Genomic DNA, 16,471 nt, shown 5'->3' with positions numbered 1-16,471 from the left:
ATTATCAGTTATTTTCTTTATTATGGTTTCGTTATATACATTAAGTGATAGATTGAGTTTTATTTTATTTAATTCTTCTAATAGAAGAGGCTAAGAAGAACAAACTGTGCTCACTTGGTGCATGAAGCTTTGTGCTCACTCAGTGTACAAAGCTTTTCATAATACCTGTTTTTTTGAAGAATCTGTTTACATAGGATGGCTTCCTGTAATAACCAAAAAATTCAATATTAGCAGCAGATTTACAATGTATTAGAGTATCCAGAAAAGGCAGACACTGTTATTAGATTCACACTTAATAGTGAACTTAATGTGAGTGTGTAAGGAGTTAATTAGCCCGCCTGGCTGACCGAGTGGTTAAAGTATTCGCTCTCCAGCCAAAAGGCTGTGGGTTCAAATCCCACTGTGAGCATGGATGTTTCTGATTGTCGGTGGAAATACTAATGGTGGTAGTTGGCAGTAGATGGCATTGGTGGAGTTGCGGTCAGTTCGTGGATTGAGTGGAGACAGAGTTGTAGAATAGGAACCCTCACTCGATGAGTCTTTGGACTCCCTGGAGGTGTCTATTAATAATAATAATAATAATAATTTTGTAAAGAGCTGAAGTAGTTCTGTTACGATCGCAACAACATCGCCAACAAAATGTAGCCAAATACAAGGTCAAAGAGAAATGGTGTTAGAAATTCAATCTTTTGAATGCTCCATAGTGGTGATATATAGGACTGTCCATCGTGGCATCCCTATTTGTTAAAACAATTTATTTTCCCATGTAAAGTAATCAGCATTGATATATTTGCCTGTAAAAGTTAGATTTTTTATTTGGAGAGTGAAAGTGAGTGGAATAGAATGCTAGAAGTAGTTGCGAGTACTCTGGCAATGAACAGCTTGAAGAGACATAGCATGAATAAAGGATAGTTCAGATCTCTCACAATGAGTCCTGTGACTCTTTGGAGATACCCATATAACAATAATAACAGTAAAGTCATAAATATAACATTGTTTCATGTGGTATCCTGTCAAATGTCTTTGTAAAGTATAACAGTATAATCACGTAGCCATTTCCTTTATCCAACTCAATCATCACTATAATAAAAAGTGAATAAATGCAACTGCATTGTGTAAATGGCTGCCTTCACACAGTGAAATATTATTATTAATTTCTCAGGCATCTTCATGGAGTCAAAGACTCACTAAAGATTCAGTGAGCACTCAACCCCCCCTTTCATTATTCACTACTCTTCAAGCAAAAAATCTAATCCACATACACTTGCTATCCAAACTCATACACAATTTTCAAAAGTGACTGCTTGTTCTCTCCTGTATTCATCATCATCATCATCATCATCATCATGAACCATAGGCTCATTGCCCTTTGGTGTCCTATGCAGTGGCAGCTTGTACATAAGCACTGTGACACTGAAGTACCCCCAAGGAAAACATGAAAAAATTAAATTTTGTTTGTGTTTATAAATAATAGCAATGCTTACAACATTATATAAATTAATTAATGCTTTAGATTATGAAACAAATGCACTGCAATCTAACGAGTGTCCAAATTATCACGTTCGGTCAACTGCAGCTAGACTCGGCGATATTCATTTGCACTTGTCACTGCATGTATCAAGTGAATCCGACACTTGTCGGATTCACTTGTAGTGTCGCTACCGATATATTGTATGATTGTGTGCTTGATTTCTGTGGGATACAAAACTTTTATTATTAGAATAATATGCATGTTCATGGTGAGAGTGAAATATTTTTGGTAAATCTTACTTTATTCTGTAAAAATAACATATAATTATTTATTTGTTATAGATACAAGGCTGAATTATGATGAGTGTCACTGTCGAAAATATAAAAAGAATTATATTTTCTCAATTATCATTACATGAAAAATTATCATTATATGAAACAAATGCACTGTGATCTAATGCAGTGTCAGAATTATCACATTTAGCCAATTGCAGCTAGATTTGCTGATATTCATTTGCACTTGTCACTGTACATAATAAGTGAATCCGACACTGCTCAACGAGCAGTGTCACTACAGATAAATTGTATTGAGTGTGTTATTTCTGTGAGATATGAAACTTTTATTATTGGTGTGTTCGTGGAGAGGGCGAAATATTTTACTAAAGCAATTTTTAATATGTAAATTTACTTATTAATAAATTGGTTACTGATTAGAAAAAAATGAATTATATTTCTTATTTTGTATATGCAGCACCCCCACTTAAAATTTTCATTGGCCGTCACTGGTCCAATGCCTCCTTCACTATGTTCTTCCACCTTTCTTTGTCCAGTGCACACTGTCGCAGTTAAAGTACACCCATTCCACACCAGTCCTTTATGTCATCTATCCATTCTCTGTATGGTCTACCTCTTCTGTTTACACCATCCATAATACCAAACATAAATGTGTTTATCTTCCAATCCTCACTCATTCTACAGATGTGTCTGAATAATTGCAGCTTCCATTATATAATCTTCTGCATTAGATTCTCTTTTGGTTGTATCTTCCGATAGAGCTCTTCATTTGTGATTTTCTGTACCCCATCCTGTTCTTAGAATCTTCCTGTAACAAGTTCTTTGAAATGCCAAAATTCTTTTTTTTTTGATTCCATATTTATTACCCATGTTTCAGATCCATACAATACACGGCTAAAGATACATGTTTCCAGTACTCTTAGTTTTGTTTGCGGGCTGATCACTTTACTTTTCCAGATGTTATCCATGACCTTCAGATTTGTTCTTCCCTTTGCAATCCTGATCTTTATTTCTATTTTACAGTCCAAATCATATGTCATTTTACTTCCCAAATATGTGAATTGTTCTACATTTTCTATATCAATTCCATCCACTTGTATCTTTTGTTTCATGTTCTTTCCACCAAATACCATTGTCTTCGTTTTTTCCAAGTTCATAATAAGTCTAAATCTCTTCCCTTCCTCATTTAACAGTTTCAGTGTTTTTGTAGTTCTCTTTCGTCTTCTTCAATAATAACAACATCATCTGCAAATCTCAGATTGTTAATTCTCGTTCCATGTACAGATATTCCTTTTGCATCTTCCTTCATTTTTGTCCATTGCTCTTTCTAAATGTGCGATGAAATGTTTGGTGATATTGAGTCCCCTGTCTAGTACCTCTGCTTGTTCTAAACCATTTCTCCAAATCATCACCTATTCTAACTGCTGCAACTGCATTCTGATAAACATCTTTCAATATAGCTATTAGTTTTCTATCAGTTCCATAGGATTCTAGAACTGCTAATGTCACTTTCTGGTTAAAACTGTCAAATGCCTTCTGAAAATCAACAAAGCAAGTATACATGTCTTTGTTTCTTTCTCCTAGCTTTCTCTGCTATTAACTGCATTGTCAAAATCTGTTGAATTGTAGTTCTATCCTTCCTAAATCCTGCTTGCTCATCTGCAAGGTGCTTCCAATTGTGTTCTCAATCTTTCTGTCAATATCATCATCATCACTTTACCAAGGTGGCTTGTCAAGGCAATTGTTCTATAATTTTTACATTCTAGTTATTTCCTTTCTTGTATAATGTTACTAATATTGATTTCATCCATTCCTCTGGCATTTTCTCTTCTTTCCATACCATATTACATAGTTGGTACATTTCTGTAATCATACTGACACCACCGTATTTATTCATTTCTCCCTTGATGTTATCGTTACCAGGACTCTCGTTGTGTTTTAGCCATCCTATTGCTTTTTCTAACTCTCCTCTTAGAATGTCCATATTATACTCATTACCTGGTGGTGATATCTGCTTCAATTCTTCAGTCAGTTTCCCAAAGCGATCTAAATATAGTTTCTCTTCACATAACTCACTACAGTATCTTGTCCACCGCTACACAATACTTTCTTTATTCATCAATACTTTGCCTTTTTCATCTTTAATTGTGATCTGTTTTGGTTGCCACCTCCCTTGTTTTTATGCTCTCCATAGTACTGTTCTATATATTATTGCACTGGGCTTCTAACCATTTCAGCTTATCCATTCTGACTGCTTTTTTCATCTCATTACACTTTCTTCTATATTACTCCTCTATTTATTCTGATGTTTCCCTTCTTATCTTCAACATTCTTTTCTCCAGTACTAACTTCAGTGTTTCTTGTCTAATCCATTTCTTCTTGATCTTCTCTTCTTCTGGTACTGTTTCTTCAACTGCATCTTCTATCACCTTCATTACTCTTTTCACTCTTACATTCGAATTTTTTTCTTTGTCAACACTTTTAAGTTTCTCTTCTAACACTGTACCTTCTTCCTATTTCTGCTTCACTTATTCTTGCTGTATTTCTTCGTTTCTGATGATGAAGTTTACATTTTTTTAAAAATTTCAATTTGATGTTTGCAATCACTAAACTATGGTCCGAGTCTATATCCACTCCTTGAAAAGTTTGACACTGCAGTACTGATGTTATCCATCTTCTTTTAATCATATCAATCATGTTCTTGGTTTTCCCATCATTTGATGCCACATCCATTTTCTATACTCCTTTTCTGGAATCTTGTGTTATTACAGATCATCATCTTGTGGTCCACAGCAAATTCTAATATTTTTTCGCCTCGCTTATTTCTTTCTCCAAAACCATATTTTCCCATGACTCTTTCCTAACCATCATTATCTATTCCGACTTTGGCATTCCAATCTCCTTCAATAATTAAAACATCTTGCTTTGATATTGTTTCTATTGTCTATCAGATCATTGTAAAATAAGTCAATATCCTCATCTGCGCTGTCAGATGTGGGTGCATATATCTGGACTACTGATATGTTAATGGTTTTGCTTGAAATCTTGCTACTATGATTCGTTCATTGACTGGTTTGTAGCCTAACAGTGCCTCTCTAGCTCTTTTGTTAAGAAGGAAGCAAACTCCTGCTTTGTGCTTGTGTCATGCCCTGACCATATTACTTCGCAACCATTTATCTCTCCTGATGATGTCCATCGCATCTTCGCCAGTCCTAGTATATCACACCGATATCTCTTCATTTCCTCATGAAGTGATTCTAATTTTTCTGACATCCAAAGCATCTGCACATTCCATGTTCCTACTCATAATATTTCTGTTAGTTTAAATTTCTGTTTTCTTTCAGTATCCCACTTTTCAATCCAACCCCAATTGTTTAATTGGTATCACAGGCCTTGTTGATCCGGGCAATGTCTGAGCCAGCATGTTTTAGCTGTTGATCCTATAGGCATCAGATAACAATCATGCTTTTTCTTTACAGTCAGAGCATCGACACTCATCTGACCGACCCTCCTCCTCCTTTATCCAGGCTTGGGACTAGCATGAGGCTACTAAGGATTCCATGGCAGAGTTTCTCCTGTATTGTCATATATTATTTAATGAACACTTTATCACTGTATATCATAATGGTGTGAATGATGCTGTGCAACATGTGGAAGGGAGGTAAGAATTAGGGGAATTAAAGGTGAAAGAATCAGAGGTGTATCAAGTGTTGTTTGGGTTAAATGTTAATAAGGCTGTGAAAATGGATGAAATATCACCATTTATTCTTAAAGAATGTGAAAAAGAGATAGCCATGCCCTTGTTCTGGTTATTTAATGAAAGTCTTGCAGTAGGGAAGGTTCCTAAGGAGTGGAAAGAAGGCAAAATTAATACTCCTCAACAATCATGGTTTGAGAAAAGATGTGTCCAATTACAGACCGGTCTGTATATCTTCAGTTGTGATCAAAGTGTTGGAAAAATTGGTTAGAATTAGAATACAGGATTGGGTTGATCAACATAATATTCTCTAAGATGGTTAGAATGGGTGTGTGTGAAGAGCAGGTCTTGTTTTAGCAATCAGCTTATGTTTTATGATAAGGGTGATGAATGTGTTCGATAAGGGAGAATCATATACAGTGATATTCTTGGACTTTGCAAAAACATTTGATAGATTACCGCATGATAAATTGGTGTACAAGCTGCAGAGGATAGGGATAGATAGTATATTGGTTAGATGGATTGGATATTGGTTCTCTGAATGATATCAGCAAGTTGTGTATGTGGAGCCATGTCTCAGAAAAGGAAGGTAACCAGTGGTGTGCTCAAGGTTCTGTTCCTGGGCTCCTACCATTTAACTTATTTGTTAATGATAATTTCATGTGGGTTGACTGGAAATCTTCAAATGTTTGCCAATGATGCAAAGTTAGGAAGAATTATCAGGAGTAGTGCTGATGTTAATTCTCTACAAGAAGATTTGAATAGACTTATATCTTGGACAAAAGAGTTGGGTAAAAGTTTTAATCTTAATAAATGCAATGTGTTTCACGTTTGGGATACAGAGATATAAGGCTACGTACTGTATTGGTCAAGCTGTATTTCAGGAAGTGAATGAGATTCAGGATCTTGGAGTGATGGTAGACAGTGGACTGAAGCTCTAAGAGCACACTGCACATCATATTGCTGCTATGAAAAATAGTGCATTGACATGTAAGGATAAGGAGGTGGTGGTACCTCTAACTGGTCAGATCAAATTGGTATCAGGACTCTGGAGTGTTGGTTATGAAGAGTGTTTGAGAAAATGTGGATTACAGAGGTTGGCGATAGGAAGAAAAGAGAAGATATGATAGAGACCTTCAAGACTCGAGCAAAACATATGGGAAAAGAAGTTATTATTGAGGAATATAAGATGCAGGTTAGAAAAGAGGAAAGGAACAAAAAAACAGTCCAATATGAGAGGAGATTGGCCATCAAGTCAAATGATAATGCATGAGTTCTAACAACATGCAGGGAATGAAAGGATAAATGATAACAGAAAAAGTGATGCTGGTGGATGGAGATGGTAGCAAAATGATCCTTGCAGAGAAGGTAGTGGAATTAGTTTTATTATTATTATTATTTTGTATTTAAATTTCATTGATAAAAATTGTAAAACTATTGTGCATTAATAACATCTTACATTATAACCCACAGGTTACAATTGTTTATCTGGCTAGCAGAGGCACTCCAACCAACCACAGATTCAAATTGTACTGTTGGAATGGATATTCATGAATGGTGGGAGATGAACTGCATCATTCCAGTACAAAACCACTGCTGTGGTTTTGTACTGGAATGATATACTGTGCTTATTGAATGCCTGAAATGACTTGAACATTTTCCATGTTTAGTCTCTAGAGAAGTGTTTCCAGATTAGGTAAAAATTTTTAAAAAAAATAAAAATCAGCTAACGCCTTTTTATTCCCGTATATACGGGAGTAGGCGAGGCCATTTAGCCCTATCTAACTTTTGGAGACTGAGTGGGCAGTTCAATCTCCACTGGTACCCAATCAGAGACAGATGGCCCAAGGCTATCACTAATTAAGCAGTACGCAGTGAAGAGAGATGGCTCAAATGTGTCGCCATCTCGTGGTCCCTAACCCTAACACAATATATTTAATGTCTGAAATAATGTGGGTTCTACGGTCGATTTTCTTGAGTTTACAGGACGAAAAACCCGAGTTTCCGGGAGGAAAAACCTGCTTGCCCATGCCAGAGATCGACTAACTCGGGAACCGGTCGAAAAAAGGCTTAGAAAAATTTCCTCTAGTCGCCGACTAGACTCGAAACCAAGACTTCCTTCGTGCGGCCAAGCACGGTGGTGTGCAAACGCCACATCCACTGAGCTACACAGGCTCTTTTTTTTTTTTTTTTTAAATCAGCTAACGCCTTTTTATTCCCGTATATACGGGAGTAGGCGAGGCCATTTAGCCCTATCTAACTTTTCTAACTAGGTAAAAATTACAAAAAAAATATAAAATAAATGAATAAAAAATAATTACAAAAAAAAATCTCTTAGCCTACTTAGCTTATCTGCCCATACAGGCATCATGGCCATTATATCATCATACATTAAATAAATAAATCAGTATGATAAATTTAGAACTTTTGTTTATAAAATTTTATCCACAAAATTTATAAAACTGTTGTACATTAGATGAAACAAGACACCGAATGCAAGTTCAAGTTAAACAAGCCAGCATAGCAGGTAATGATGCAAGTGAAAAGAAAGGCAAATATGAACAAAGTGTTTGATTGGATGATAGATATAGCCATTTGCAAGTAACATACATTACATAATCATTATGGTTCACCCAACCTATCTTCCTGATCTAGAGATTAAACATGAAACTTTCTGAAGCTGCTTCGGCCTGCAATAAGCAAGATAGTGGTCTCAAACCAGGTAGATGAAATTCATCTGCCACCTTAAGATGTTGTTGTCTTAAACTATGGCTGAAGCAACTAAGCCTATGAGGCCAATTGCATTGCATGTGTTCTGTTTGTTTGCCTATTCACATTCAGTAGAAACATCCTTATAAAGATTCTTCATATCTTAGATATGATTCAAACCCAGGTCTGAAAGTGAAATGAACACTTTCAAGACACTTCACACTTTCCAATAGGTAACCACACCAGGCAATGAAAATCAGCTAACACTTAATTCTCTTTGTAAATTTCTTCAGGTGAAGCTGAGTTTCATATCACAATGGAATTGCAATCCACAGCACATTGATTAGAGAGCAGGGATGTTATCCCTTTAGCATATATGCTTTAGCCAATAGGTAGCATATATGCCACCAATAGTAGCATATATGCTACCTATTGGCTAAAGGGATAGCCAAAAACACAATTCTGCTAAATATGCTCACGAAAAAGTCCAGCACAATTAAGATTTTATTACCAGTTTCCAATTAACAGTTTTCTTCCAAATTGGTCTTTATTTATTAGGCTCTATAACAGTTGATCACAACTGTTAAAGTTGTGATTAACTTCGATTTCAAAAAAAAAAAAAAAATAAGTAACACAGTTTATCAATGAAATGCTCCCCTTGTCTCCAAATGCTAGATAGGGCTAAAACAGTCTTGCCTACTTCCTATAGGAAATTAGCAGATTTATAAAAACGAATTAGCAGATTTATTTTATCAATGTGCAAAGTGGAAATGCAAACAAAGTTACAGACCAGTCATATTAATTTTAAAACTACATGTAATGAAGCTGCTAATTGTCTAATATTTTCCAATTTCAGGTAGTAATAATAATCAATGTCAAATATCAACTTGGATACCATTTGTTGGAGTTTCTATACTGTGTTGCAAATATATGGAAGCAGTTTATTATACAAGCAATGAACTCATCACCGATGAAACCAGATTTTTTTCACTCCATATAAAATAATCAAGTGGCTAAGGTGAGTAAGAATAAAACTAAATATCATATGGCACAGCTGTGATACAGTTGGTCCTCTTAAAGACAGGACACGACTTGAGTTTTTGCAGTATGCTTAATATTCAGCCATTTATTTTCTAGTGTGTTTCTAAAATACTTAAGCAATGTGTTAATACATAAAGTGAATTTGTGTTTTTAATCATATATGATCATAGTTGAGTATTTTTATACCTAATTATTATTATTATTGTGGTATGGGCACCTCCACAGAGTCTAAAGACTCATCAAAGGAGACCCAAACAATCCACACACAATCTATCATACCAGTCCTTGAACCCATTAACAGACAAAGTGCTCACAACTATGACAACCCAATACATTCACTCATGACTCTCCAAGTGAACAATCTAATCCTTACACCAGTACTAACTACACCTTTACTCAACTTCCAGTGATGACCTTTTGTTCTGCCCTCTCTAGCCAAGTATAGAAATATTTCTCCTGCATCAATCCTATAAAAACCCTTTAAGTAACTTAAATGTTACTATCATGTCCCCTCTTTTTTGCCTATTAACCAACTTCTGCAGTCTATACACACCCTCAATCTATCCTCATAGGCAACATTCCACAGACCACTCACCATTTTGGTTGATTGCCTCTGAAGCCTTATACCACTCCCTCATCCTCAAGAAACCCAGGAAGCAAGACCTGAGCACAGTAATCTAGATATAGACATATCAAGGCCTTATAAAGGGGAATAACAACTTCGATATCTCTACTTGTTAGCGTGTTCTTCCACAGCCAAGTAATCTTATATGCTAGCTTAGCAACTTTAGCAATATGTCCTCTAAACTTCAGCTGTCTATCTACAACCATCCTTAAATCCGTAGCTTCATCTATTTCCTGGAGTACAGTGCCATCAATATATGGCACTGCTTGTAATTGATTTATCCCAAAATGCATAACTTTACATTTCTCCAGATTAAACTGACACCCATTATCTTTCTGCCCATGCTAACAGCCTATTTAAATCATCCTGCAAGCTCTCCACATCACTTTGATTAGCTACTACTCTACCTAATTTCAAATCATCAGCAAACAACTGAATATTTTATTTCAGATTATTTCTTATATTATTTATGTACAAATTAAACCGCAGTGGTCCTAACACAGAAAACTGCAGCACACCCCAAGTCCCTAGCCTCATCAGTTTCCTGTAGTTCACTTCCATCAAGCCTGTTGTTTAGTTTCGTCAATATAGTACACAGTTTGTGATCTCTTCTTCCCAAAATACATCTTGTACTTGGCCACATTAAACGGGCAGTCATTTACCTTTGCCCACATAGTCATGATGCAGGATCTCCGCATCACCTTCATTTATTATCACTCTTCCCAGTTTTGCATCATCATCATGCAAATAACTAAATATTTCCTCTCAAATCATTTCCTATATCATTGATGTACAAATAAACAACAGAGGATCAAGTACTGAGCCATGTGGGCCACCACTGTGCACCTGCCTTCTCCTGGACTCTATTTCTCCATAAACCATTCTTTAATATCTGGCCATCAGCCACCCTCTAATCCAAATCACTAGATTCATATCCATCTCTGTTTGCTCCATATGCAACAGATTTCTACACAGAATTCTGTCAAATGCCTTTACAAAGTCTAATAATATTACTGACTAGCCATTTTCTTTATCCAACTTCATTGTTACTCTATTATAAAAAAGCAAGCAAATTACTAAGACAAAAGACCTATTCTTCTCAAACCATGCAACTCATTTAATGTATCATATTCCTATCCACCCAGATCGGAATTCCGTTTGTCAGCAATTTATCCAATACGTTAACTATCGCTCCTGAGATACTGACAGATAGCTATTTATACAGTGGAACTATTTTGCCGTCTTTCTTCTCCATTGATACCTTCTGAGTATTGAGGTTTAAATTATACAACTTGTCACAGGAGCTGATAATTCACTTACACATTATTGTGCAAGAGAATTAATAAAACAGTGAAATATCATTGTTTTCCTGGTGTCGAGATGAAGGAAGTTAGTGTTGCCATAAGGATTCAGAGGGTGGGGGTGAAATGGATGTTTATTTTGGCTGGTATGAATGATCTATCAGGTGACAAGTGTAGTAAGGTAATGACAAGGAGTGGAACAGGGAGAGAGTGAGAGAGAGAGAGAGAGAGAAAGAGTGATAGAATGGCAAGATTAGCTTGTAAAACAGAAAAGTGATGACTATGGCAGAGAGATAGGTAATTTCATTGAAACAACTGGGGGTTGCTTATTTGAACTAATCAGGTTTTAAGAGTTACTTGAAAGAAACCCATCAATCTGGTGTATGACTATCATGTCATGTATACTAATGTTTGAAGTCAAGAATAAAGGCAATTTAATTCTTCTATTATTTTTGTGTTTTTATTGCTTTCATAAGCAACCATTGTCTGCTCATACTTGGATAAAGGATTAAACTAAGAATATAATTTCTTGGCATCTTTAATTTATAGTACAATGAAGCGAAAAAACTTTCAACATTCACAGAATGTTATTTGAACTTGCTGGGCAAGATGAGAACAGCTAAGTTGTTGTAATTACTCACAGAGCCTAGCACATACAGGGTGTTCGGGATAAATTTGACATATTTATAATTAATTATATTTTTCCGTAAGTTACATGTATTAACACACACTTCTCTTCATTTAAAAGTTTGGACCCTTCTTCATTCATATACAAGATGTCAGAAAGGATGGATAGCTGGAACCCACCTGAATCACGGAAGAGAATAACTTGTATCATGATGATTCATGCCCGCCATCAAAATAAGGATATTACGACTGCTGCCCAATGCTCCCTGAATACAGTAAAAACAATCAGGCATGAACTAGAGACTTGCAATGGTGACTACGAGGATGTAGCAAGAAGAAAGATCCCTAGCAGACGATCTGATTGCGTTCGTACAGCAGAATTCCTCGCAAATCTGCAGGAAAGGTGTTGAAGAACCCTGGCATTGGAATTCGGGCTTTGTTCGTGGAGTTGCTAACTGTAGTCAAGCCCTGGATAACAAGGGTAGCCAATGGTAGGCCGTATGTATGGCAGCAGGATTCGGCCCCTTGCCACACCTCTGGGAAAAGTCAAAAATGGTTGTCTGAAAATTTCTACGACTTCACCAGTCCAAATGTTTGGCCTCCAAACTCCCCAGACCTTAACCCCATGGATTATTTTGTATGGGGCGCAGTTGAAAAAGACACCAATCGCACTTCCAGTAATACAAAAGCCCAGTTAATGGATAAAATTAAAACAGTTTTTGCGGCCCTTCCCAGGGAGACTGTAGCATCAGCTTGTTCGAGGTTCCGAAGCAGAATTGAAGCTGTGATCGATGCTAATGGTGGTTATTTTGAGTAAATCTTGTTGATAGTATTGTAATTAACTCTGCCTGTAATGTTTTTTTGTCAATTCATTAAATTTAATAGATACAAAGAAGATTTTCTTTTTCCTTACGAAACTGTCAAATTTATCCCGAACACCCTGTATATCTCTTTCTCTATGTCATGATCAAAGTTGCTTCCTGAGAGCTGGTATATAGTCATTTTATAATTCAATGTAAATTTATGAAATCCAATTATTTTTCAACAGTAGAGTTGCTTTAAAAAATGTTCCATTTAAAATAAAAAGGGAAAAAAATTCTTTTATAAATACCTGAATTTGTGCCATTTATACAGTAGCAGCATTTAAAAATAATAGTTTAAATAATAGGCTTTATGAATTATGCCTTTTTTCTCTCCCCACTATCTTAATCACATGATGAAAATAATGGTTTTATCTATGATTTTATGTGAAGTGTGCAATTTAATTCTTCTATTCTTTCTGTGTTTTTTTTTATTCATTATCAGAAGGGTTACTTTAATTTTTTTTTTTATTTTTTTTTTTACTAATTTGTAATTTTTATCCGAAGGTGTCACTTCTCCCACTAACTGATGAGCAGCCTGCTAGAGATTCAAAACTCAAGGTTAGTGGCCTTTTAATTAATTTAATCGAGGAGTCTAGTTTAGAGTGTAATACACAGTTATCTGCAGATGATGCAAAGCTGGGGATGTTGAGAATGTGTCTTCTTTGATAAATGTGTTCAAGAAGAGATATGATAGGTATTTAAGCAGGATCTCTGGAGGAGCCTGTAAATAAAAATAATAAAATAATAAAATGCATATATATAAAAGAAATTTAGATCCTTAGAACAGATATATTGATTTCATAAATGCATTTTTTCAGAATGAACAATTTTGGATTGTTTAAAGAATTATTCCTAGTTTGGATTTTATACCTTATTTTGAAAAGTTTGTAAATTAAATTATTTTTTGAGGATGATAGGAAATGTATTTAGGAAATATTATATAAATGAATAATAGGAAATAGGAATAATAGGAAATGCATAGGAAATGTATCTAGAAAAAACTGAGAATATTATTACAGTTACTAAAGAGGATTAGTTAGAGTATATAAATTAATCTTCAGTCTTTATTTATGTGTTTTAAACCTACCAAAATCATCAAAACCATTAAAACCAGACACATTTTTCGGCAAATTAAGTTCCATACAGATCATACCATCAGGACACTGATATCCAGAATGAGGACTGTTGGAGCAATAAGTATCTGGAATAGCTAAATCATCTAATGTCACATTTCTGGAAAAAAAAATTACCTAAATGAAAACTAAAATAAAAGCAAAATTACTCTAATCATACAGTATACACAGAGACATGAAAAACAATAATAAAGGCTGTCAAAATTGCATCAAAGTATAAAGTGTAAAATTAATTCAGTTATCCTTTTGTGGCACTTTCTTGAAATCAACAACATGATTTCTATTCTTGCATTCAATTCATTTGAAAACATATTACATTTGAAACTATACTTTGAAAAGTGAACTATGAAATGTTTCAATGATCAATATTGTTCTCTACTGAGAAGTAATATAGATATAGTGATGTTATATTTTGTTGGCACTTTTGTTATGAAAAAATATTATTATTATCACATCCTCCATGAAGTTAGCAGACTCACAGTGAGAGGTTTATTCAACTGACACCATATTTTACAGTGAGTTAAATGTTACAACAGTGAGTTAGATGTTACGATATCCGACCTCATTGTGTCAGGAGCAGGAGATTTTCAAGATTTTTGAGAGTCGAGTAGTGTGATAGGTGAGAATAACAAGCAGCGAAATATGAATGAAAAAATAAGAGTGGGGAGTGTGGAAGGTTTGAACAATTGTGAAGTTTTCAGAGATGGTCATGATTGGGAGGATGAATGACAAGTGAGAGTGGCTAACTTGGAGAGAGAGAGATGAGCTGAAAGAAATGGCGGACTGTCTCGGGAATGAGATGAGAAGTATGAAAGATGAGATTAGGTGAATGGAAGAGATGAATGCAAAGTGAATCAGAGTAGGAGTGAGAGAGAGTTATAGGAATGATAGAAGAGGAGAGAATAGAAACAGTAGAAGAGAGGGAATGAGAGAGAGGTATGGGAATGATAGAAGAGGAGAGAATAGAAAGAGTGGAAGAGAGGGGAATGACAGAGAGAGAGAGAGAGAGAGAGAGAGAGAATATAGGAATGATAGAAGAGGAAAGAATAAAAAGAGTGGAAGAGAGGGAATGAGAGAAAGAGGCATGGGAATGAAAGAAGAAAAGAGAATAGAAAGAGTGGAAATGAGAGAGAGAGTTATGAGAACGATGGAAGAGAAGAGAATGGAAACAGTCAGAGAGAGAGAGAGAGAGAGAGAGAGTGAGGGATGCAGGAGAACAATCAAGGAAAGAGTGGTAAGAGCTGTGATGTATGGAGATTCGATGATCTGTGATGTGCAAGACAGGATGCCAGAGGAGTGTTTGCCTGGAGGAACGATAGACAGTGTGCCTATGGTAATTAAGTGGGGTGAAAGGGTGGATGACATGATTGTGATGGTGAGCATGAATGACTTGAGAGGCAATGTAAATCGGGTGGCGAGAGATCTGAGATTCTTGCTTGAGGTTGTACAAAAGAAAATGCAGAGAGGAAAGATTGTGTGTGTGTGTGTGTGTGTGTTGCCCAGGTATGATAATAGCGAGCTGAGCAGAAAAGCAGTAATAATGAATAGCATAATAGCCAGAATGTGTGAGAAGAGAGGATTGGAATATGTGGATGCTTGGAGGACATTTGAGGATAGACTGCATGCAAGAGACCGCTTGCATTTGAATGAGGAAGGATATAGGCATCTGGAGAGATTGCCGTTTTCTGAACAAGTTGTTGTGACAATGCAGGGAATCTAGAATTCCCAGAGTGGATGGTAGCAGGAGTGGCCTCTTGTGAGAATGGGTGCTTGAAGGAAGAGGGGGGGGAGAACATTAGGTAACACTGAGTCCAGTTGGATCTGGAGGGGATAATGATAGGTATAGAAGCAGTGATATTTTTATGCTTTATACTAATGCCAGGAGTATCCAGAATAAAGAAGATAAATTCGTGTAGCTGATAGCGTCAGCCTGGCCAAAGATTATTGGGATCTCAGAGATGTGGTTGATGGAAAATGATTTAATAGCAGGAATAAGAGTGGAGGCTTTGGAAGGCAGTGACACTAATGGTTTTGAAAACATATGGTGTGAGGTAGAGGTGGGCAAGAAACAAGATTTAATGGGGTGCTGCTACAATCCAAGGAGCACAGAGGGTGGGGAGTAGGAGATGTTTAGGCAGTTGAGCTTGGCAAGTACAAGAAGAATGATTGTTATGGGAGATTTTAACTACAGCAGTATAAGCTGGGAAGAGGAAAATGTATGTAGTAATAAGAAAATGAAATTTCTAGAATTCCTGAGGGACAAATGTCTTAGGCAACATGTAATAGAGGAAACAAGAGGTTCAAGAGATTGAACAAGAGGATTTGGTCATAGTATCAGAAAAGCTGATAACAACTCAGATGACATCTCTCCCCCAAGTTGGAGAGAGTGACTATGTGGTTCTGACTTGGAAGATGAATAGATATGCAGGAGTATCAAAGAAAAGAGAACATATGTGGAATTATAAGGAGGGTGATTATTATTATTAAGAGAGACCTCCAGGGAGTCAGAGACTCATCAAGGGAGGCCACATACTACACACACAAACACACCAGCTATCATACTTATTCTTGAATTCATTCACACTGCTTGCACTCATAACATCCAAAGGCAATCCATTTAAACCATGCACCACCCTCTGAGAGAAAAATCCAGCCCTCACACCCATTTTGGTGGCCTTCATTCTCAGCCTCCAAGGATGCCCTCTTGCCCT

General features: G+C 36.1%; 1 protein-coding gene across 1 annotated transcript in view; it reads right to left on the bottom strand.

The window, feature by feature from the left end:
* na (sodium leak channel non-selective protein na) overlaps positions 1-16,471 on the bottom strand; it is a 1,005,813-nt gene that overhangs the window by 775,886 nt on the left and 213,456 nt on the right. The window contains exon 9 of the mRNA XM_090411658.1: positions 13,715-13,860. Coding sequence (XP_090267784.1) covers positions 13,715-13,860 — 146 coding nt within the window. The remainder of the gene's footprint in view (positions 1-13,714; positions 13,861-16,471) is intronic.

The sequence above is a fragment of the Typopeltis vanoorti genome, chromosome 21 (assembly GCF_054136105.1).
Source record: "Typopeltis vanoorti isolate ZY-2024b chromosome 21, IOZ_Tvanoo_1.0, whole genome shotgun sequence".
Classification (NCBI taxonomy): Eukaryota; Metazoa; Arthropoda; class Arachnida; order Uropygi; family Thelyphonidae; genus Typopeltis; species Typopeltis vanoorti.
The sequence above is the reverse complement of the archived record's forward strand: the minus strand, read 5'-3'. Positions and strand labels throughout refer to the sequence as shown.